Source organism: Rhinichthys klamathensis, unplaced genomic scaffold (assembly GCF_029890125.1).
Source record: "Rhinichthys klamathensis goyatoka isolate OS25496 unplaced genomic scaffold, OSU_Roscu_1.1 h1tg000121l_1, whole genome shotgun sequence".
Lineage (NCBI taxonomy): Eukaryota > Metazoa > Chordata > Actinopteri > Cypriniformes > Leuciscidae > Rhinichthys > Rhinichthys klamathensis.
Window position 1 is genome coordinate 257,978 of NW_026606658.1, and position 21,018 is coordinate 278,995.

Genomic DNA, 21,018 nt, shown 5'->3' on the forward strand with positions numbered 1-21,018 from the left:
TAATATTCACAGAGTACACTGGCATTATGGGTAAAGTGGCCTCAGCACCCAAGTGCTCCGTATCTAGAGGGGAAAGTGCGTCAGTACGGCTCTGTGTGCCATCAAGACCCCAGGTACAATTCGAACCCTTTATACTCTTTTACCCATTCACAACGCCTGCGGACTGAATAATCTTATTTCACAAATTTTTGATGTTAGGATTTGTCTGGAGCCTGCCTCGGTTACTCCTCACGAGTGGCCTGATGACATCACCAAGTGGCCGGTGAGTGACGGTTTCTTGACAGATGACTAATATGAACACTCATTATTGCTTCATTTTAATACTGTTATACACCATTTCTCTCTCTCTCTCTCAGATATGCACCAGGTACAGCACAGGGAACCACACTAACCTGCCACACGTTGACTGTGTCATCACTGGCAGGCCCTGCTGCATCGGAACCAAAGGAAGGTGAGGAGAACCTGCACACACACACACCATTAGATGTTAAGTGATTCAAATGAACTAACAAAGACTGATAGCAGTGACAAATATTAATCCATTTCATTCTTTTAAGAGCCTTTACAAAATACAGTACTTCAATGATAAACATCTACTGTAATGAGGGCTGTCCAGCGTTTAAAATGTTTAATTACATGATACATGTTACATAACATGAAATTTACTACACAAAACTTTAAGGCTTCAATGGCCATGATTTCTTTTGTTAGAAGCTGCCTCTGAATTGATATTTAGATACAGTATCTTTACAGACCAAAACTGTTTGGTTACCAACATTCTTCAAAATGTTTCTTCTTTTATGTTCCGCAAAAGAAAGACAGTCATACAGGTTTGAAACGACATGAGGATGAAATGTAAATAAACACAATTTTCTTTTTTGGGCAAACAATCCCCAATATATGAAATACATTTTTTATTGAGATGATACTCTAAATAAGAAACTAAAACTACCAGTAGGTGGCGGTAGATTTTTACAAAATAACAATGTTCTAGTGTTTGGATATTTTAATACAAAAATCGTACATGTTGTGCCTTTAAAGGGATAGTTCACCCAAAAATGAAAATTCTTTCATCATTTACTCACCCTCAAGTTGTTCCAAACCTCTATGTGTTTATTTGTTCTGCTGTACACAAAGGAAGATATTTGGAAGAATGTTTTAATCAAACAGATCTTAATCCCCATTGACTTCCATAGTAGAAAAAAATACATACTATGGTAGTGAATGGGGATTGAGATCTGTTTGATTAAAACATTCTTCCAAATATCTTCCTTTGTGTACAGCAGAACAAATAAACACATAGAGGTTTGGAACAACTTGAGGGTGAGTAAATGATGATAGAATTTTCATTTTTGGGTGAACTATCCCTTTAAGTCGACAATACTGGAGTTAATTTGTCAACCATTTGGCTTCTCCATATTGTATGGTTTTGTTTTTTGTTTCGTTGTATGTTACAGAGTGACTGTATATTGTAATATGTTTATATTATCCTATTATAAGTTTCTTTTATGAACTTTTAACAATGTGCAAAGGAATTATCACAATATTTTGTACTGGGTTACACACAAACTAATATCTCCAAAATAAAGGAACTAACACAACTTAGAATTAACATTTCAGCTCATCCATATTCCATTTGGAATTATAAACATATAAAGACTAGATTGGTGGCTACAACTAAAAAAGTAAGATGAAATTCTGATAGCTTGTAATGTAAACTGCAAACTACATCGAATTCATATAAATATCCGTTGCCATTCCATATCTCCCAATAATGTCTTGGTAAGATGATATTTAAATGCTTTGTAAGATGATATTTAAATGCTTAGTAAGATGATATTTAAATGCTTTGTAAGATGATATTTAAATGCTTTAGTTTTATGATCAAGGCTCTTTAGTTTTACTGTGGGTGGCAAAATATATAATGCAATACAATACAATACAATGATGATTGATAGATGTTCAAATAAACGTTCTCAAAAGCCTGTTGTATCATTTACCATGATTTTTTTTTTTTTTTAATGTTGCATGGATAAGTCAACCTAAGTTGCTTCAGTCCAGTAATTGTATATCTTGAAATATTAATAACAATATAAATGTTATTCTTCCTTTTTACTCTATAAAAATAAATCTAGATTTCACAGCAAAAAGACATGTGTACCACAAGCTAAAAGGCCTTTTACTATCTAAAAAAGTATAAACTATCAATCAGACAACAGAAGGCATGAAGTAGATTAGATGTTTTAATCTGAAATTAGAACAGGTTCTTAGCATATCATTCATCATGTTGATAATTTAGAGGCCTTAGAGATTTGCAAATCAAATATGATACAGTAGGCTTTATAGGGTTAATAACCCTCTCATGTCATGTTAATCAGACTCCTTGCTTGAGTTGTGACGCACTCTATGAATGCTAGATTCATGAAAGAAATGGAAGGCCTCATCTAGCTTGGGATGGTGTTATGAACGGGAAAATAAATCTTCAGTGTTGAAATAGGAAGGAAATCAAGCTCTGAATTAACAGATGATTTAGGTTTTAAGATAATGAAACCATGATCAAAATTAATTTAAAGGTTTCCAAACGTTTGACTGGTAGTTCATCTCATGTTGTCCTTTAGTAGGTCACATTTAAACTAGTGTAAATTGTGTTCTGCACAGGTGTGAGATTACATCAAGAGAGTACTGTAACTTCATGAAGGGATACTTCCATGAGGAGGCCACATTGTGTTCCCAGGTCAGTGGACATTTCTCCTAGCTGACATATCTCTTTAGATCCTATACATTCTGTTGATTTTCTAGAGCAGTACAGTGGTGCAATGTGCAGTTTTATAAATTGCCAGCAGGGGGTGTCAAGAGCCACATCTGTGCAAGTGCCTATAATTAGAGTGTACAGACATTTAGCTATAAACTGTAATTTGTGTAATTATGGATAAAACTGATTATCCTCTCTCAGGTGCATTGTATGGATGATGTGTGTGGCCTCCTGCCTTTCCTGAACCCAGAGATCCCAGACCAGTTCTATCGGCTCTGGCTCTCTCTCTTCTTGCATGCCGGGTGAGTAGGAAGTGTGATCCGTTGCAGGGGGCCCATAGTGAATTTCGCAATAAATGAAACGCAGTGTCAGATTACTTATCCTGACTGCTCTTTCTTGACAAAGGTAAAGCCTTGTTTGATTGATTGTGAAAGTCTCTTCCTCTCTGCAGGATCCTGCACTGCCTGGTGTCTGTGTGCTTCCAGATGACCATTCTGAGGGATTTGGAGAAGCTAGCGGGCTGGCTGAGAATCTCCATCATCTATATTCTCAGTGGGATTACAGGAAACCTCGCCAGTGCCATCTTCTTACCGTACAGAGCAGAGGTACAGGGTACAGCCCCATGAGTCTGGATCAGGCATCTTAAAATCCACACATTCAGTAATGAGATAGTTTAATATAAACCCTCAAATGGTAATGGTTAAATCCAACCTACAAATCAATCTCACTTTTTGCATTGGCCTTTAATGTTATCCTGTAGTTATTGTTATATAGCATTATACAGTACGGATATTTACATGGTTAGACCTTTTATTTTTCAAATAAATGTTATTATTTTAAACTTCCTGGTGCATCATGGTTTTAACAAATACTGTGGCACAACTGTTTTCAACATAGATAATAATAAGAAAGCACCAAATCCGCATATTAACTTAATTTCGATGGTCCACTCCTAGTAACTTTGCGTCTACATGGTAACTATTATTAGAGTACTAGTAGACTGTCTGCTTAATATTAGCTAACACTTTATTTTGATGCTTCCCCAACATATATTCTACTGACTATAAGTAACTTTGCAACTACATGTCAACTAACTCTCATTAGAGTATTAGTAAACTATAGTATAGGCCTACTGTTAGAAGACTTGTTAGTAGAAATAGATGACGTAGTTGCAAAGTTACTTATAGTCAGTAGAATGTCTGTTGGGTGAGCATCAAAATAAAGTGTTAGCTGATATTAAGTAGACAGTCTACTAGTACTCTAATGAGAGTTGCAACTTGCAAAGTAGTTGCAAAGTTACTTATAGGTTGTAGAATGTCTAAAGTGGACCATCGAAATAAGTGTTTCCGCATATTCGAATTATTTCTGAAGGATTATGTGACACTGAAGACTGGAGTAATGCTGCTGAAAATTCAGCTTTCAAAAACGCTGACAAAATCTAACCGACCCCAAACTATGTTTTCCCCCCATGGCTTATTACAGGCCTAAATCACGGGTGTAAACGTGCAATTGCAACCTAGATGATGACAACTTCCATCAGTCAAAAAGTTACATGCATGTGCATTCTAAAAATGTCACAATGATGAGTGTGTACTGCATTTGATGAATTACTTCTCGGCTGTTAGTAATGTATGTTCTACAAGTAGCCAGTGTGTAGTATGTAAATAATCTACCAAGTTAGAATTGTCATGTGATCTAGTTGTCACTGGTTTTTCACCTGGTTATGGCCAACCATGTTAGATTTATATCCCTGGTCTAGTTGGACCAGTGGAGGAACTCGTTCAAGCTATAAAACTAGTAACTCCTTTTCCGTCTTTCCAATGCCAGGTGGGCCCAGCTGGCTCTCAGTTTGGCATCTTGGCCTGTCTGTTCGTGGAGCTGTTCCAGAGCTGGCAGATCTTGGCACGGCCATGGAGGGCCTTCATCAAACTCTCATGCATAGTGCTGTTCCTCTTCGCCTTCGGCTTGCTGCCCTGGATAGATAATTTCGCCCACATCTGCGGGTTCTTCTCAGGCTTCTTCCTTTCCTTCGCCTTCCTGCCATACATCAGCTTCGGCCGCATGGACATGTACCGCAAACGTTTGCAGATCCTAGTGGCACTTACTCTTTTCCTGGGCATCTTCTCCGGTTTCGTCGTTCTCTTCTATGTTTACCCCGTCAAGTGCGAGTGGTGTGAGCTTCTCACCTGCATCCCGCTGACAGACAAGTTTTGTAATAAATACGACCTCAATGCTCACCTCCACTGAGGCCTTGCAGAAGAAGGGCTGCAATGGAGGGCAGTTGGTCGCCGACTCCAGCTTTTCTGCAGGCCTGGACTGATGTCATTACGGACTCTTTGGCTTACTACATACAATCTTTTTATATAACGTACTTTATAAAGAAGGTTTTATTGTTTTTAATTTCTCCGGCTCAGAGAAGAGCCCACCCCAGGTGGGAAGAATATTAGTTATGCCAATAGTGCCTTTTCACTCAGTACCAGCTACTGCCGAGTCCTGTTAGATCGGGACGGAGACAAACCTGTAATGTCTGTAGTGCTACTGCAGTGGTAATATTCGGTAGTGTTTTAGCTACCTGATCACATGTAACACAAAATACAATGTGAAGAAATCACTAAGTCTGCCTTCGTTTTTTTCTGGTCATTTTTCCTGCTTAAAATAACGGTTCTGTTCTAGTGAGCTGCCTACGTAGTCAACCTTTTTATTTGCATAGGGACAATACAAAAAAAACATTTAAGTTTAAAGACTAATAAATGATGCTAATTTGCATCTCAAGTAGTTCTTATAGGAGCCGCACCCAAATAGGAAGCAGCATAATTATGCTTTTTTCAAGGGGAGGATCACATGTGTCCTTTGTGGAGAAACCAGTCCCATAATGCATTGAAGCAAGCTCATTTCTATACTAATATTCATTTGATACTAAAAAGTATCAACAAAAAGAGTTAAAGCTATTTAAAAAAAATATAGAGGATATGAATGAACAAAAGTGACACTGAAGAAGACATTTACAATGTTAAAAAAAGATATTTAAAAAAATGCTGTACTTTTGAACTTTCTATTCATTAAGGAACCTGAATTTTCCTTTTTTAGTTTCCACAAAAATATTAAGAAGCATAACTGTTTCCAACATTAATAATAATAAGAAATGTTTCGGGAGCACTAAATCAACATATTAGAATGGTTTCTGAAGGATCATGTGATACTGAAGACTGGAGTAATGATGTTGAAAGAAATAAATTAGTTTTTACTGAATCTTTGATCAAATAAATGCAGCGTTGGTGAAGATAAAATACTTCTTTCAAATACATAAAAAAAGACATACCGACCCAAACTTCTTAATGTTAGTAGGCTATATAGTTGTGGTCAGAATTATTGACACCCCTGGTAAATACGATCAAAGATGGCTGTAAAAAGAAATCTGCCTTGTTTATCCTTTTGATCTTTCATTCAAAAAATGCGCAAAAATGTAACCTTTCACTGAAGTAAAAGAATTGAAAGTGGGGGTAAATCACAATATGAGATAAAAGTTCTTCAAAACATGTTGATCATAATTATTGGCACCCCAAGAATTTTTTAGGAGTAAAATATCTCTGAAGTATATTCTGATTCATATTTATATTTTTGGCACACCAGGGTGACTAGGAACATGAAATTGTCCAGCTATGACTTCTTATTTCACAGAAGTATAAATGAGGAAACTCAAAGGCCAAATTCCCTTACTCGTCCATCACAATGAGCAAAACCAAAGAATATAGTTCTGATGTGCAGCAAAAGATTGTTGAGCTTCACAAAATAGAAAGTGGCTGTAAGAAAATTGCTAAAGCATTGAAAATCCCCATTTCCACCATCAGGGCAAAAATTAAGAAGTTCCTGAGTTTGAGTGGCCAAAAAGACTCTTCAAGGAACAGATGGAGAATTGCAGAGATTAGTCTTGGGGTCAGAAAGCCTAAAAAAAATTTTTTTTATAATAATCGAACAACCCCTACATCACCACATGTTGTTTAGGAGGGTTTCCAGAAAAATCCTCCTCGCTCATCCAAAACCAAACTCCAGCAAATTCAGTTGTCAGACACGACTGGAACTTCAAAAGGGACCGGATTCTATGGTCAGATGAAACTAAAAGAATAGCTTTTTGGCAGCAAACCCACCAGATGTGTTTAGTGCAAACAGGGATAAAAAGTACCCCATGCCCACGGTTAAATACTGCTGGATCTTTAATGTTCTGGGCCTATTTTTTTTGCTGGAGGTCCTTGACATCTTGTTCAGATGTACACGGTATCATGGATTCTATCAAATACCAACAGATAAAAAATCAAAACCGAAGGCCTCTGCTAGAAATCTTATAATGGGCCGTGGTTGGATATTCCATCAGGACAACGATCCAAAACAAACATCAAAACCAACACAAAAATGTACCACTGTGTGAAGCTTCACAGAAATCACAAAATGAAGCTTCTGCCATGGCCGTCCCAGTCCCCAGACCTGAACCCTATATAGAAGATGAGTGTGGTGAACTAAAGAGAAGAAGCACCAACATGGATCTGGGAATCTGAAGGATCTGGAGAGATTCTGTATGAAGGAATGGTCTCTGACCTCTTGTCAGGTGTTCTCCAAACTCTTTAGGCATTATAGGAGAAAACTCTCTGTTATTTTGGCAAAAGGAGGTTGCAAAAAGTATTTAATAAAAGGGTGCCAATAATTATGGCCAACGTGTTTTGGAGAAAAGGACTTATTTCATATTGTGATTTACCCCCCTCTTACAATTCTTTTACTTCAATGAAAGGTTCAAATTTTACGAATTTTTTTAATGAAAGATCAAAAGCAATGCAGATTTATTTTTACAGCCATCTTTGGTCATATTTACCAGGGGTGGCAATAATTCTGACCACAACTGTATATACACATACAGATGTAAATGGGTTTTTATGAAACTACGTAGATGCCTTTATAGTTTAGGAAGAGGGCCCTTTGCATGGATCATCATATTTGAGGGTCATTTGCATCAATTAGTTTGAACATCACTATGTTATAGTGTTGCATTGTTAGCTTAGCAACATGCTAATGTCAAAGTCAGTTGAAATGTATTGTGAGTCGTGCCTCGGGTTCACTTTGTGCAGGCAACTTAATTTGTAAGAATGGCAGGATCAGAATCATTCCATTTCAGTTAGGAAGCTGTCTGTGTACACAGTAAACAACAAGTGCGCTCTCTTTGTTTTGTGAGTGATAATGAATAATAATGTTGATATGAACGAACAATAGATGTCACGTTTGAAACGTTGAAAATCAAAGAAATATAATATAAAATATTCCCTATCGTTTCTGTTCCTGCACAAAGCATGGCTTTACGTGCAGAGCCTCGGCGCGTGTGCTCACACGTCTGTTCCTCAGACAGCTGCATGTGTTTGCATACTCATCTGTGACAGAGGATGATTGGCCCTGATCTCAGAGCAGCTCTTTGTGCCGTAAGTGTGTGGGGGAGGTTCACGGTTCGTGTGCTCCGCGCTGCCTGCCATCAGCCTGAAGGATCTGCAGGAGTCTGGAGAGCGCATCACTGCATTAATGGAGCTCCATCTTCACGGCCCAACGTCTCTCCTCCACCTCCTGTAAAAAAAAACTAAAAAAAAACAAGAGAAAAAGGCTCCTCTATTGTGGACTATGCTAATTACAAGTCTCCCATCCCCCGTTTCCCTAATGTAGCAAACACAAAACAGCAAACCCTGTGTTAGTTTAGCCGAAATGGTAATTAAAAGCTAGCTAATTAATGTGTGCGCTGGGCTCCGGTTTGCAGTGGTCGCTCAAGTGCTCTTCTGCTGCTGTTCACAAACAGTGCCACTGTGGCATGAAACTCTTAGATCTGTCACAAGGAACAATTCCCAGCATTCCATGCCATCATACTGCATGCGTTTTTAAAGAGGTAGTTCACCCAAAAATGAAAATGCTTTCATGAATTGCTCACCCTCAAGTCGTTCCAAACCTGTAAGACTTTTGTTCATCTTCCGAACACAAATGAAGATCTTTTTGATGAAATCTGAGAGTTTTCTGTCCCTCCATTGACAGCTACGCAACTGACACTTTGATGCTTCAAAAAGTTCATAAAGAAATCGTAAAACTAATCCATATGAATTGAGCGGTTAAGTCCAAAATTTTCTGAAGAGACACGATCGCTTTTTTATGATGAACAGATTGAATTTAGGCTTTTATGCACATATAAACATTCATCAACTCGCGCATATCAGTTGTAAACAGAAGCTCAAGCATGTTCGCTTGACGTGCGAGAACCAATGAGGTTCATTCTCGTGTTACGCAGCACGTTTGAGCTTCCGCAAGAGGTTTGTTCTTCCAAGTCAAGCAGGTTCGGTCGAGCTTGTGTTTATGTTCGCTGAACAATGTTTATATGCGGATAAAAGCCTAAATTAAATCTGTTTATCATATAAAGCGATTGAGTCTTTTCAGAACATTTGGACTAAACCACTCAATTCATGTGGATTAGCTTTACGATCTCTTTATGAACTTTTTAAAGCATCAAAGTGGTATTTGCGAAGCTGTCAATGGAGGGACAGAAATCTCTCAGATTTCATAAAAAAAAAACAAAAAAAAAATTCATTTGTGTCCTGAAGATGAACAAAAGTCTTACGGGTTTGAAACGACATGAGGGTGAGTAAATGAAGACAGAATTTTCCTTTTTGGGTGAACTATCCCTTTAACTTCTCCGTTAACCTGTCCGCTTCTTCCCCGATAAGGACAAAGGAGCATCTGAGGCGAACACTGCAATCAGATCTTTTTAGCAGCTCTATAACCTCACTCAGGCACTTTAGAGGAAATTAGCCATCTCTCGCCCAGCCCCCAGCTTCTCCGTCCACTGGCCTATAGACATGGTAATTTTAGGGTAAGAGGGCCATATCGCAAATCATTGATCATAATCAAATCAACATGCAGGGGGATCCTCTAATCCCACTACTTCAATTGTGCATAACAGCTATTTGCTGATTAGCGGGTCGCTTTCCACCAGAGGGAATATTTGAGATACATTGCTATGACGTCTTTCTCTATCAATCTCTCTCTCTAATCTCCTTGATTTCTGGTGTATTACATGCTCATCTGATTTTTTTAAATAGTGCTTCTTAAATTGACTCCAGGCACAAAATGTGAATACAAACGTCTTTCTGTCTGATTTATGCATATATATTTTTTAAATGGAATAATACAGAAAGATACAGTGGGTTCACAAGTCTAGTGAAGACTACAGTTGATGGGCCCCAGTGACTTCCATATAGGGAAAAAAATACCATGGAAGTCAATGGGGCCCATCAACTGTCTGGTTACCGACATTCGACAAAATATTGTCTTTTGTGTTCAGCAGAATTCAACAACAGAATTGTAACAACTTGAGCGTGAGTAAATGATGGCAAAATTTTCATTTTTGGGTGAACTATCCCTTTAATCCTGAGGCCTCCTTAGAAAGTTAGGTTCCGGCCCCCTGGTTGAGAACCACTGTGTTAGACGCACTAAGATGTCTCATACTGTTTGGCTTGGCTGATTATGAACATTTACCAGATTTAACAGTTGACCCCTCTGGTCAAAGAGGGGACATTTTTGTCTTCCAGCTGTTGACAGATTAACCACACTTCTGATCAGTGAAATGAGACATCCTGTAGTCCAGTAGGCAATAAAAAAAAAAGAAGCCAGTTATTGGTTTGACCTCTTCTTGAATCTGTGGCACAGTGGTTATCTCATGCTAGATGCAGCTTGTCTAGCTCCAATGTTATCTTTTTCAACATCTTAATCCAATTAATTTCCCAAAATATAATGGTAAAAACAAAATCAACTTTCTTTCAGACCAGGCTCACCACAAAGCCTACGGCCACTTTGTATGTATTTAGGTGTAAGTATGTTATGATTTTAAAATTCTGTCTAATAAGCCAATCATTATCATATGGAAGATATTAAAATGATTAAATATTAAAATTTGTCTGATTAAATTACAAATTAAACACTATCTAAAATCAACTATTTTAAATGCTATAAGTCAAGTCAATTCACCTTTGTTTCTATAGCGCTTTATACAATATTGTTTCAAAGCAGCTTTCGAACAGAGTTCAGCTCTGCTGTGAAACAGCTCTAAAAAGAAAATAGTGTCATTGTTCATTGTCTGATTGTGAAGTCAGTTCAGTTCCGTTGTAAAGATCATCAATTATCAAATTAGTTGTAGGTCTACTCTGCAGAAAACAGTGATGTCATCATTCACCTCAGTTCAGTTCTCATTAAAAACTGTCATTGTTCAGCTGGAGTCAGTTTGGTGATGATTCAGTTCCGTTCAAAAATTGTGTAAAGATCATCAATAAAATTGATGTCATCATCCAGTTCAGTTCATATCCGATAGTGACATTGCAATCAAATCAATAATATTGTTGAATATTGAATCAATACACTGTAAAAAAAAAAATATATATATATATATTTTCATGATTTATCACAACTTTTTTTATTTTGTCAAATCAACTTAGATAATTAATGTGGCTTCAGATAACATAATATTTTGAGTTTCTGTTGATTAAACCAATCTTCTTTGTATTAACTCAAATTTTTTATTTCAATGAACTTAAAATGTTAAGGCAACAGGTTACTTTCTTTACGTTAAACCACCTTAAATTATCTTTTTTAGTGTACAAGCAACAATACAAGCTACAAGTCAATTTGAACATCACAACACTAAAATGTACAGTATGAAAAATGGCTTTTCATGTTGAGATTTGCTAAAAGACAGTGTTATTAAATTATTAGTGGGTTAAAGGTGAACTTTGAATGTTAAATAATGGCAAAGGTAATCTAAATGTATAGAGGAAATGAGCAGGCACAATTAAATATTCAATACAAATGGCAATAAATTAAATCAGCCGTTAACCAATCTGGTTTTGTTATATCGTGCATCTCTAGCTGTAAGTCATATTCCAGCACTGCTGTGATGGGGATGATAAATGGCAGCGTGTGCCACCGTACCTCCATTCGATCAGGCAGAGGAGTCATACTGCAGGCAGAGGGGTAAAGGAGGGGGGGGGGGGGGGGGGGATGCTGAAAGCCGATTCTGAAACAGGAACCTGGCAGCTGCGCAGCAGGTGGTCAGTGACAGGCTGTCTATCCTCATTGTCCCTCAGATGAGCACGTAGGCCGCAGCAGACCCCCAGAGCCACGGCTGCAAGTCAGGGCTTACAGGTGAACGAGTCGGGGGGAGGGGAGCTGGATGGATACCACGCACCTGCTTCAGACACCGCAGTCATGCCTCAGTGGAGAGAGAAGAGCCCCTCTCACAAAATGTGGCCTATCTGCCACCTGTGCCTTGCCCCCGTCATTTTAGAGGGGGCGAGAGGCATCAGGTAGATGAATTTAAAGGGTTATCTGTCAAAACATGCTAAATACAGTCCATTGAAATCACTATGAAAATTAGTTTATTATATGATGGTAATTAAAGCCAATGAGAGTGATTGAAACCACAATTCATTAGATTTCTTTTTTAAAAAGCAAGCACGCATCACAAGTGCCACTTAGGTTTATGATAATTTATGGCTATGATTTATAGGTGTTTTGTCCAAGTTGACCAGGGAAGCTGTGCCTCCTCCAGAAAGAAAATAGTTGACAGTTAGGAAATAAAAGAAATAAATAGTACTATTTACAAAGTAAATACAAAGTAAAGCATAGACTAAAAGTCATGAGAGGAGGACAATGTAAACAAAACAAATGATCTCTGAGTGACCCTTTGAACTTCATGAAACATGATCTGTTTACAAAGGAATTAAATGTAAGGAAATGTAAAAATGAATTAAAGAACAGATATTTTGTTGTTGTTGTTGATGATGATAGTGTAAAATAAATGGTGTTCCATGTACACTACCATTCAAAAGTTTTGGGTCAGAATCTTTTTTTTTATGTTTTAGAAAAAAAGTTTCTTTATCTTTATCTCTTTGATCAAGAAATAGTAAAAACTTTAATATTGTGAAATATTATTCAAATTAAAAATAACAGTTTTCTATTTTAATATACAGTACCAGTCAAAAGTTTGGAAGCGTTACTATTTTCAATGTTTTTGAAAGAAGTCGCTTGTGCTCATCAAGCCAGCATTTATTTGATAAAAAAAAAAACAGAAAAAAATGTAAATATTGTGAAATATTATTACAATTTAAAACAATGGCTTCCTTTCTTAATATACTTTAAAATGTAATTTATTTCTGTGATGCAAAGCTGAATTTTCATCAGCCATTACTCCAGTCTTCAGTGTCACGATCATTCAGATATCATTCTCATTCTTTAATATTTTTTTTGTAACCTGTGACACTTTTTTTCAGGATTCATTGATGAATAAAAAGAACCATTATTTTACATAGTAATAATATTTCACAGTATTGCTGTATTTTTTATCAAATAAATGCAGGCTTGATGAACGTATGAGACTTCTTTCAAAAACATTAAAAAATTGTAATTTCCAAACTTTCGCCCAGTACTGTTTTAAAATGTAATTCATTCCTATGATGGCAAAGCTGCAGCTTTTTCAAATATTTTGCAACATTATAAATGTCTTTACTGTCACTTTTGATCAATTTAATGAGTCCTTGCTGAATAAAGGTGTCTATTTCTTTAAAAAGAAAATCTTACTGACCCCAAACTTGTAGTGTACCTTTAACCTGGAAAATGTATAAACATCAATTCATCAAACATCTATAAGATCATTTACACTCTATTCTGTGAGGCAGCCCTGTCAGTTTTCTTCCTCCAGTGTTTCAAGAGTTAACCGTCATGCTTTCTATCCCCTCTGGTTCTTTCATTTGCCTGCTCAGCTGTCAGATCCAAGCCTCAGACTGTGAGTGTGAGGGCTCTGTGATCCTCAACGCTTCATTCTTGGCTCCGCAACCCTCTGTTTGTAAATTACATTTCTGCTATAGGGACGGGTTTAACGAGCTCCTCTAAACCCACACAATGCCCTCTCCAAGAAAAATCACTGACCTCAACGGAGCAGATGCACAGCTGGTAATCAATTCTATTAAAACCAAACTGATGTTTGTGTTTTATACATCCAATTATCCATGCACATATTCTGACAATTGCCCCAAGAAAACATGCATTAAATATTTGACAAGCAAATATGTGAGTAAATGTTAGACCAATTAGACAGCTACATTCTTTGTTTTACTCAGTTCCTTTTTCTAAAGAAAGAAAGCAAAATGTTTTAGAGATCAACTAATATTACTTTTTATAATTGAAATGTCCAAAAAATGTTTTTAAGTGTCTGATAACTGATATGCTGAAACAATTATAAATTATCACTTAATAATTAAACAATTACACATAATAATACACTATATATATACACTCACCTAAAGGATTATTAGGAACACCTGTTCAATTTCTCATTAATGCAAGTATCTAATCCACCAATCACATGGCAGTTGCTTCAATGCATTTAGGGGTGTGGTCCTGGTCAAGACAATCTCCTGAACTCCAAACTGAATGTCAGAATGGGAAAGAAAGGTGATTTAAGCAATTTTGAGCGTGGCATGGTTGTTGGTGCCAGACGGGCCGGTCTGAGTATTTCACAATCTGCTCAGTTACTGGGATTTTCACGCACAACCATTTCTAGGGTTTACAAAGAATGGTGTGAAAAGAGAAAAACATCCAGTATGCGGCAGTCCTGTGGGCGAAAATGCCTTGTTGATGCTAGAGGTCAGAGGAGAATGGGCCGACTGATTCAAGCTGTCGTTACAACCGAGGTATGCAGTAAAGCATTTGTGAAGCCACAACACGCACAACCTTGAGGCGGATGGGCTACAACAGCAGAAGACCCCACCGGGTACCACTCATCTCCACTACAAATAGGAAAAAGAGGCTACAATTTGCAAGAGCTCACCAAAATTGGACAGTTGAAGACTGGAAAAATGTTGCCTGGTCTGATGAGTCTCGATTTCTGTTGAGACATTCAGATGGTAGAGTCAGAATTTGGCGTAAACAGAATGAGAACATGGATCCATCATGCCTTATTACCACTGTGCAGGCTGGTGGTGGTGGTGTAATGGTGTGGGGGATGTTTTCTTGGCACACTTTAGGCCCCTTAGTGCCAATTGGGCATCGTTTAAATGCCACGGCCTACCTGAGCATTGTTTCTGACCATGTCCATCCCTTTATGGCCACCATGTACCCATCCTCTGATGGCTACTTCCAGCAGGATAATGCACCATGTCACAAAGCTCGAATCATTTCAAATTGGTTTCTTGAACATGACAATGAGTTCACTGTACTAAAATGGCCCCCACAGTCACCAGATCTCAACCCAATAGAGCATCTTTGGGATGTGGTGGAACGGGAGCTTCGTGCCCTGGATGTGGATCCCACAAATCTCCATCAACTGCAAGATGCTATCCTATCAATCCTACCAACATTTCTAAAGAATGCTTTCAGCACCTTTGAATCAATGCCACGTAGAATTAAGATATATATATATATATATATATATATATATATATACGTATAATTATATATATATACAGTATATATATATATACAGTACATGTGTATATTTATATAACATAAATTAGTATCAGTTATATCCTAAAAACTTTGCATGAATACTCTTATTATTTTTAGTATTTATTTATGAGATTGTAATAACTTTAAAATCAATAATAATATAATTAGTAAAATGTATAATATATAATATCAAATTATTGTTATTATTAGTGATAGTTGTTATTATTGATTTATACAAAGTTTTTTTATGATTTAAATGTTACTAATTTATTAAAAAATCTATCTGTCTATCTATCTATCTATCATCTATCTATCTATCTATCTATCTATCTATCTATCTATCTATCTATCTATCTATCTATCTATCTATCTATATATATATCTATATATCTATCTATCAGCATATTTTATATAATGGTATATTATATTTTACATCCTGATGGTGTCTGGAACAAACGATTACTAAATGTAATACTGGTTCAGCAACATGTCAGTGGTTACCACCCCCCACCCACCCAAAAGTGGCAATTCTAATTATGCATAAGTATCCATTTTCCTAACCGGAAAAACAGAAAGTATTACGAGCTGGACCTCCTGAATGCTGTTTGACCCATTGTGTTGAGGAATGGTGCATTGTTCTCCCTCACAACTAGCGTGTCTAATCAGTAAACAGAACATGTGTGGGCTTGCCTGACCCGAGGTGCGGCTTGTGTCTCAGGTTATCCTGTGCTGGATCAGCGTTATGAAAGGATTGGTTGGAGCATGAGGTTGTCAAAGATATTACAGTGTCTCACTCCGAGGGAGTCATGCTGAATAACTTCATACAGACAATTGTTCTTTAGTTATAAAGAATGCCACAACTGTCTATAACACTGTAGTAGATACTAATGCTAATCCTGGTGGTCATCCATGAGCAGTGTAAAGTCAAGCTAGTTTGTTGTGAGTCACCTGATTAACATTTAAATTAAAATAGTCATCTCACAACCCCTTCAAGTACTTCATTAAGGCTCATCAGTTGCAATAGTGAGAGATCCGAGACTGGAGCGTTTTGACATGAATAACCACACAGATTTTAAGCCAACTGCTTTTTCCCCTTTACATTTAAATTGGCTATTTATTAAATCTGACACATTCAGCTTTCACCTTTCTCCTGCAAGATGTTTCAGTAGGGCCCTCATTCAGCTCTTCATTCATCAGACCTCATGAGAATGTAATGGGTTCAATCATAGTGATTATAGGTTTTCAGTCAGCTCTACCGGAGCAGTTGCACACGCGCACACACACACACACACACACACTTTAAATGATTTTTATGTATAGTGTATATTCTATCCCTAAACCCATCACAGAAAACATTCATAATTTTTACCTTTTCAAAAAACATAATTTTGTATGATTTATATGTTGGTTTCCACAAAAATGTCTACTGGTATTTCTATCCTTGCGTAAATAATAGCAGGACCACCAACACCACCTCCACCACCACCCACATCTATCTATCTATCTATCTATCTATCTATCTATCTATCTATCTATCTATCTATCTATCTATCTATCTATCTATCTATCTATCTATCTATCTATCTATCTATCTGTCTAATATTTATATCTATATCTTTCAATTATATCACTTCTACTTCTACAAAACTATCACAGTTCTATAACACAGTTAAATGCTTTAATTTGGAATCAATAAGTCAAACTTTCAGTGAACATGATTTTCCCAGCCTTGCTGACCCCTTACCCCAATTCATACAGCTGTACAACTCAACAGTTTAACTCAAGCTGAATTAATCTCCAGATGGAGATAACAGACCAGAACAGCATTTCCTGCTTCAATAAAGCACGTTTCTTGGAACCATTCGTAAACCACGTGATTGTGCATGCTATGTGAGCTAGATATTCTGTACTATGATTTTGTTGACCGTCCAATGCACGTCAAGGTGAGATGGTGGATGCGGGCATGACATCGCCAGGGCGAGTTCAGACATGTTTGAGAAGCCCTCCCAAGGACTAGGCACGTGGACCGTTGTACCAGGAACAGCTCTCATCCAATCACAGCCAGTCTCAGTGAATGGCCTTCCAGCTTAATTACAGCTTTGCTGATTTGAGCTGTAGTGGTTTTCTAAACAGGATAATCTAGTGTTGCCTTCAAACCTGACATCACCTCATAACGAATCTCAAAGTACGGAGGAAGATTACTTCAGCAAAATCACAATTCTCTATTCATCAAGAACCCTATTTAAAAAATCCACCAATTGTTTGCCATTTAAAAAGCTCAAGTGAAAATATAGAATCCAGGAAAAGCAGTAACAGATTGTGAATATTAGTGAATATTTATCAAGATAGGTGTACAATTGGACTCAAAACCTTATAGTTACTGAGATTTACCCCTTTCTGTTTGACAACTAGCCCCGGTCTCTTCTACACTTTAAAGGGTATCCTGTCATGCACCCCAGACAGTTCATTCTTGGCCATTTCTTTCAAGTATAACACATCCAAAACAGTGGTCCTCTCCTTTGAAAGCGCCACACAAAGTTGAGCCATCTCATAAAACTAACAGGCGTGCCATCCGCTACACGACCGTATGGTAAATCAGGCATGCATTGTCCCCGTTTAAAGATGAGGCTCATCCGTTCAGTCCAGACTCTTAACAAGAGCTTTACAATGCAGTGTGAGTCGCTCGAGTGAATGAACACACCGGTGGATGAGGCTCAGCCTTGGGAGGTTGCTCAGCAGGCTTCCATTGTAATGCTAAAACAGAATCAGGGAGCCAGGATACACATTTAACGGATAAGAGATGGGGAGAGACTGAGAGGGCTGGAATCACAACAGACAGGCAGAAACTCCCCTTCCATCAGAACCCACCCTGAGAGGGACAACAACAACATGTTCAAGGAGCTTTTAAGACAGCAGCTTTTTACTGAAACATTTAATAAGCTGTGTAGCAATTGCCCAAAAGGTGTGTCCGTAAATAAAGGAAAACCATTAGCTACTTTTTGCAGTGATAGAAAATAAAGATAAGTAGCATAATTTGTGTTCATACAGTATTTTGTGTTCAAACAGAACATTCATTTAATTTATTAAACTGCTCTGCCACAATCGGATGAGAACAAAATTAAAACTGAATTGAGCCGGATAATGACAAGTTTGTAACATCAACACTGTTATTGAACTGAACTGAATCAACATTGAACTGCATGACTTGAGCTGCTTATGGCTAAATTGAACTTGTTAATTGATTAACTTTGAAACACTGAAAGCTATTGAACTGAGCTTTTTTTTTTTATTGAGAATTTGACTGTACTGGCAGCAGAAAGTCATTTTGCAAATAGTTACTAATCAAGCACATTAAATCCACTGTGAGAAATAGTTCTCATCCACACGAGCAGCACATATTGTACTGTACTGCAGGACTGCATGGCTTGTTTTGCTCAAGTTTACAGAGAGCAGTCTGGGCACTATCTGTCTGAGACTTCAATAAGCAGTCATTCCCAAACAACAAGTTAAAAGTATATACACACATCTTTTCTATGACCTCAGTTGGTCAAAAGGTCAGGACAATTAGCAGATTACATATAAATGGCACGCAGGAGCTCTTAAGGAACAGACTGAAATTTATGAAGGCATGTACGTTGTGATCACTGTTTAATAAACATCTTTGTATTTTCTATGCAAGTCCTCAAGATCGCAATGGACGTAAAGCTTTGGCGTCATTTTTTGCACTGGACACTGAGTATCATTTGCATGTTTCCAAGTGTTTTTGAGACCGTGTTTAACTGGCACAGGGCAGCAGGCTGGTTTTGTTTGGAATGGAGTCAATTCGGCCCATTATGAAGAACAGAGCGGTCCCCATAGTCCTCTTTGAATTGGAGAGTGTGAAGCAACACTTCCAAGTGTCCTGGAATTATCAGCTTTTTTTTTTTTTTTTTACAACTGTTTCTTTTCCAGACCTAGGCAAACTAAATACGCATGTCAGACCAACAAAACTGCATCTTATTGTCAATGGCTGCTTTGACAGTTTCAGCTTGTTGGCTTAAATACATCGCAGTTGTTTTGCTGCATCTGTTGATTCCCAGAGTAAGGACCACTGCTGTGGTGATAGCAGTCAAATGACAGATCTTGGATGGTCTCTAAACTTTTTCGCTAAAGCTGTGGTGGTTCTGCCTTCTTCTATACAAACTTTTCTTTTAATTTGGCTTGTGCAGCTATTATCTGGCATCAAGTCAGACCGTATGGCCTTCTGTTTCAGCGGCCGGTCTTACCTGGTCAGGGAGAGGGACGTGGAGTAGCTGTCCTGTGTGAAAGCTGTGATTGGAAAGTACAGGACCCACAGGACTGTCACTCCTGTTCACCTCTTCTAATGATACCTCAACTATCATTAGACTGGCCCAATGCATGTAATTTTCTCTCCTCCTTACCCATCCTTCTATCCCCTGGCCTCTAATTATGCATCTGTGCAACAAACCTGTAAAGCCCACAGAGACATCTCAGCATCATAGGTCCCTTGCAGCCAATGACAGAATATATAGTGAAAACCTCTCACGTCAACAATAAACCTTTCTTATTTCTGCCATGTACTTAAAATTCATTGAACTGTTTAAAGTCCCCTGTAGTCAATCATTTTATCCCTTAACACTCATATTTGATCACCAAACTGACATATTTAAATGTTTTTCCTGTGAAAAGAAATCTTCATGCCTTAAAACAGCTTGAATGTAACTCTACACCCTTGCTTCATTTAGTACACGCGGATCCGTGAATATGCAAATGAGCCCCGCCTCCACTCACTCATCGAGCGTCGTCTACAAGTCTATAAATCAGAATGGTGATGCGTTTTATGTCGCTCTCTACAACGTCGGACACATAATGGTAATTAATATGATTAGCCTTTTCCTTGATTATGTTATCAAACAACTAAAAATGTGTTGCTAATGTTACACAAACCATGTTCCCGTTCACATCTCAGAGTCAGGCAGCTGCTCTCTAACAATCAGCATCCTTAGAAACGCTTTGAACAACTTTGAACGTCAGTGGAGAAAAGCATATTTCATCATCGTAATATGCATCATATACACAATTCACCCGCTATATTGCTAAATGTACCCGATTATTCATATCAACAGAAAAATATGTCTGCAAGCATGTTGTTTAAAAAAGTCGTGCGAACAAATGATACTGCGGTGGCTGTTGCTGACTATTTAAATCTAACGGTAAAATCCAATGGCATTGGTAGTGAAAATACTCTCTGACCAATCGGTGATCTGCAGTGTTTACGTGACGTTTCAAGTTTATTTATTTGTCATATATACAAATGTCAAAGACAATTTGTACATTGAAATGCATTTGGTTGAGGCTCAGGCATTCAACAGTAGTGCACTATATACCATTCAATACAATTTAGAGAGAAAAAAGTAGGTATTTACAGTAAAGTATATAGATATGCAAAACAAATATATGTTTGTATGTTTGCTTTGTATTTTAAATAATAAAATATGTTAAAACATATGTATATTAAAACATATGTATATGTGCAGTGTGTTTTAAAGTGCAAAAAGCTCTTTGTAAAGGAAAGGTAGACAATGTTCTTCAATCTGCTGGTTCTGGATTTAATACTCATTAAATCCATGATTTAGTTCATGCATTCATGACCTCTAGACTAGATTACTGTAATGCATTACTAGCTGCATCCTCAATAAACAAGCTACAATTAGTCCAAAATGCAGCTGCTAGAGTTCTTACTAGGTCAAGAAAATATG

At 37.5% G+C, this 21,018-nt stretch overlaps 1 protein-coding gene across 4 annotated transcripts in view; it reads left to right on the plus strand.

The window, feature by feature from the left end:
- The window catches only part of rhbdf1b (rhomboid 5 homolog 1b (Drosophila)), a 47,719-nt gene extending 42,469 nt beyond the window's left edge, over positions 1-5,250 (plus strand). For all 4 annotated transcript variants that reach the window (XM_056255399.1, XM_056255400.1, XM_056255403.1 and 1 more), the window contains 7 exons: positions 13-113; positions 199-262; positions 357-451; positions 2,659-2,734; positions 2,954-3,054; positions 3,204-3,357; positions 4,580-5,250. In XM_056255399.1, the coding sequence (XP_056111374.1) occupies positions 13-113; positions 199-262; positions 357-451; positions 2,659-2,734; positions 2,954-3,054; positions 3,204-3,357; positions 4,580-4,999 (1,011 nt within the window). In that variant the 3' untranslated portion in view covers positions 5,000-5,250. The remainder of the gene's footprint in view (positions 1-12; positions 114-198; positions 263-356; positions 452-2,658; positions 2,735-2,953; positions 3,055-3,203; positions 3,358-4,579) is intronic.
- The last annotated feature ends 15,768 nt before the right edge of the window (positions 5,251-21,018 follow it).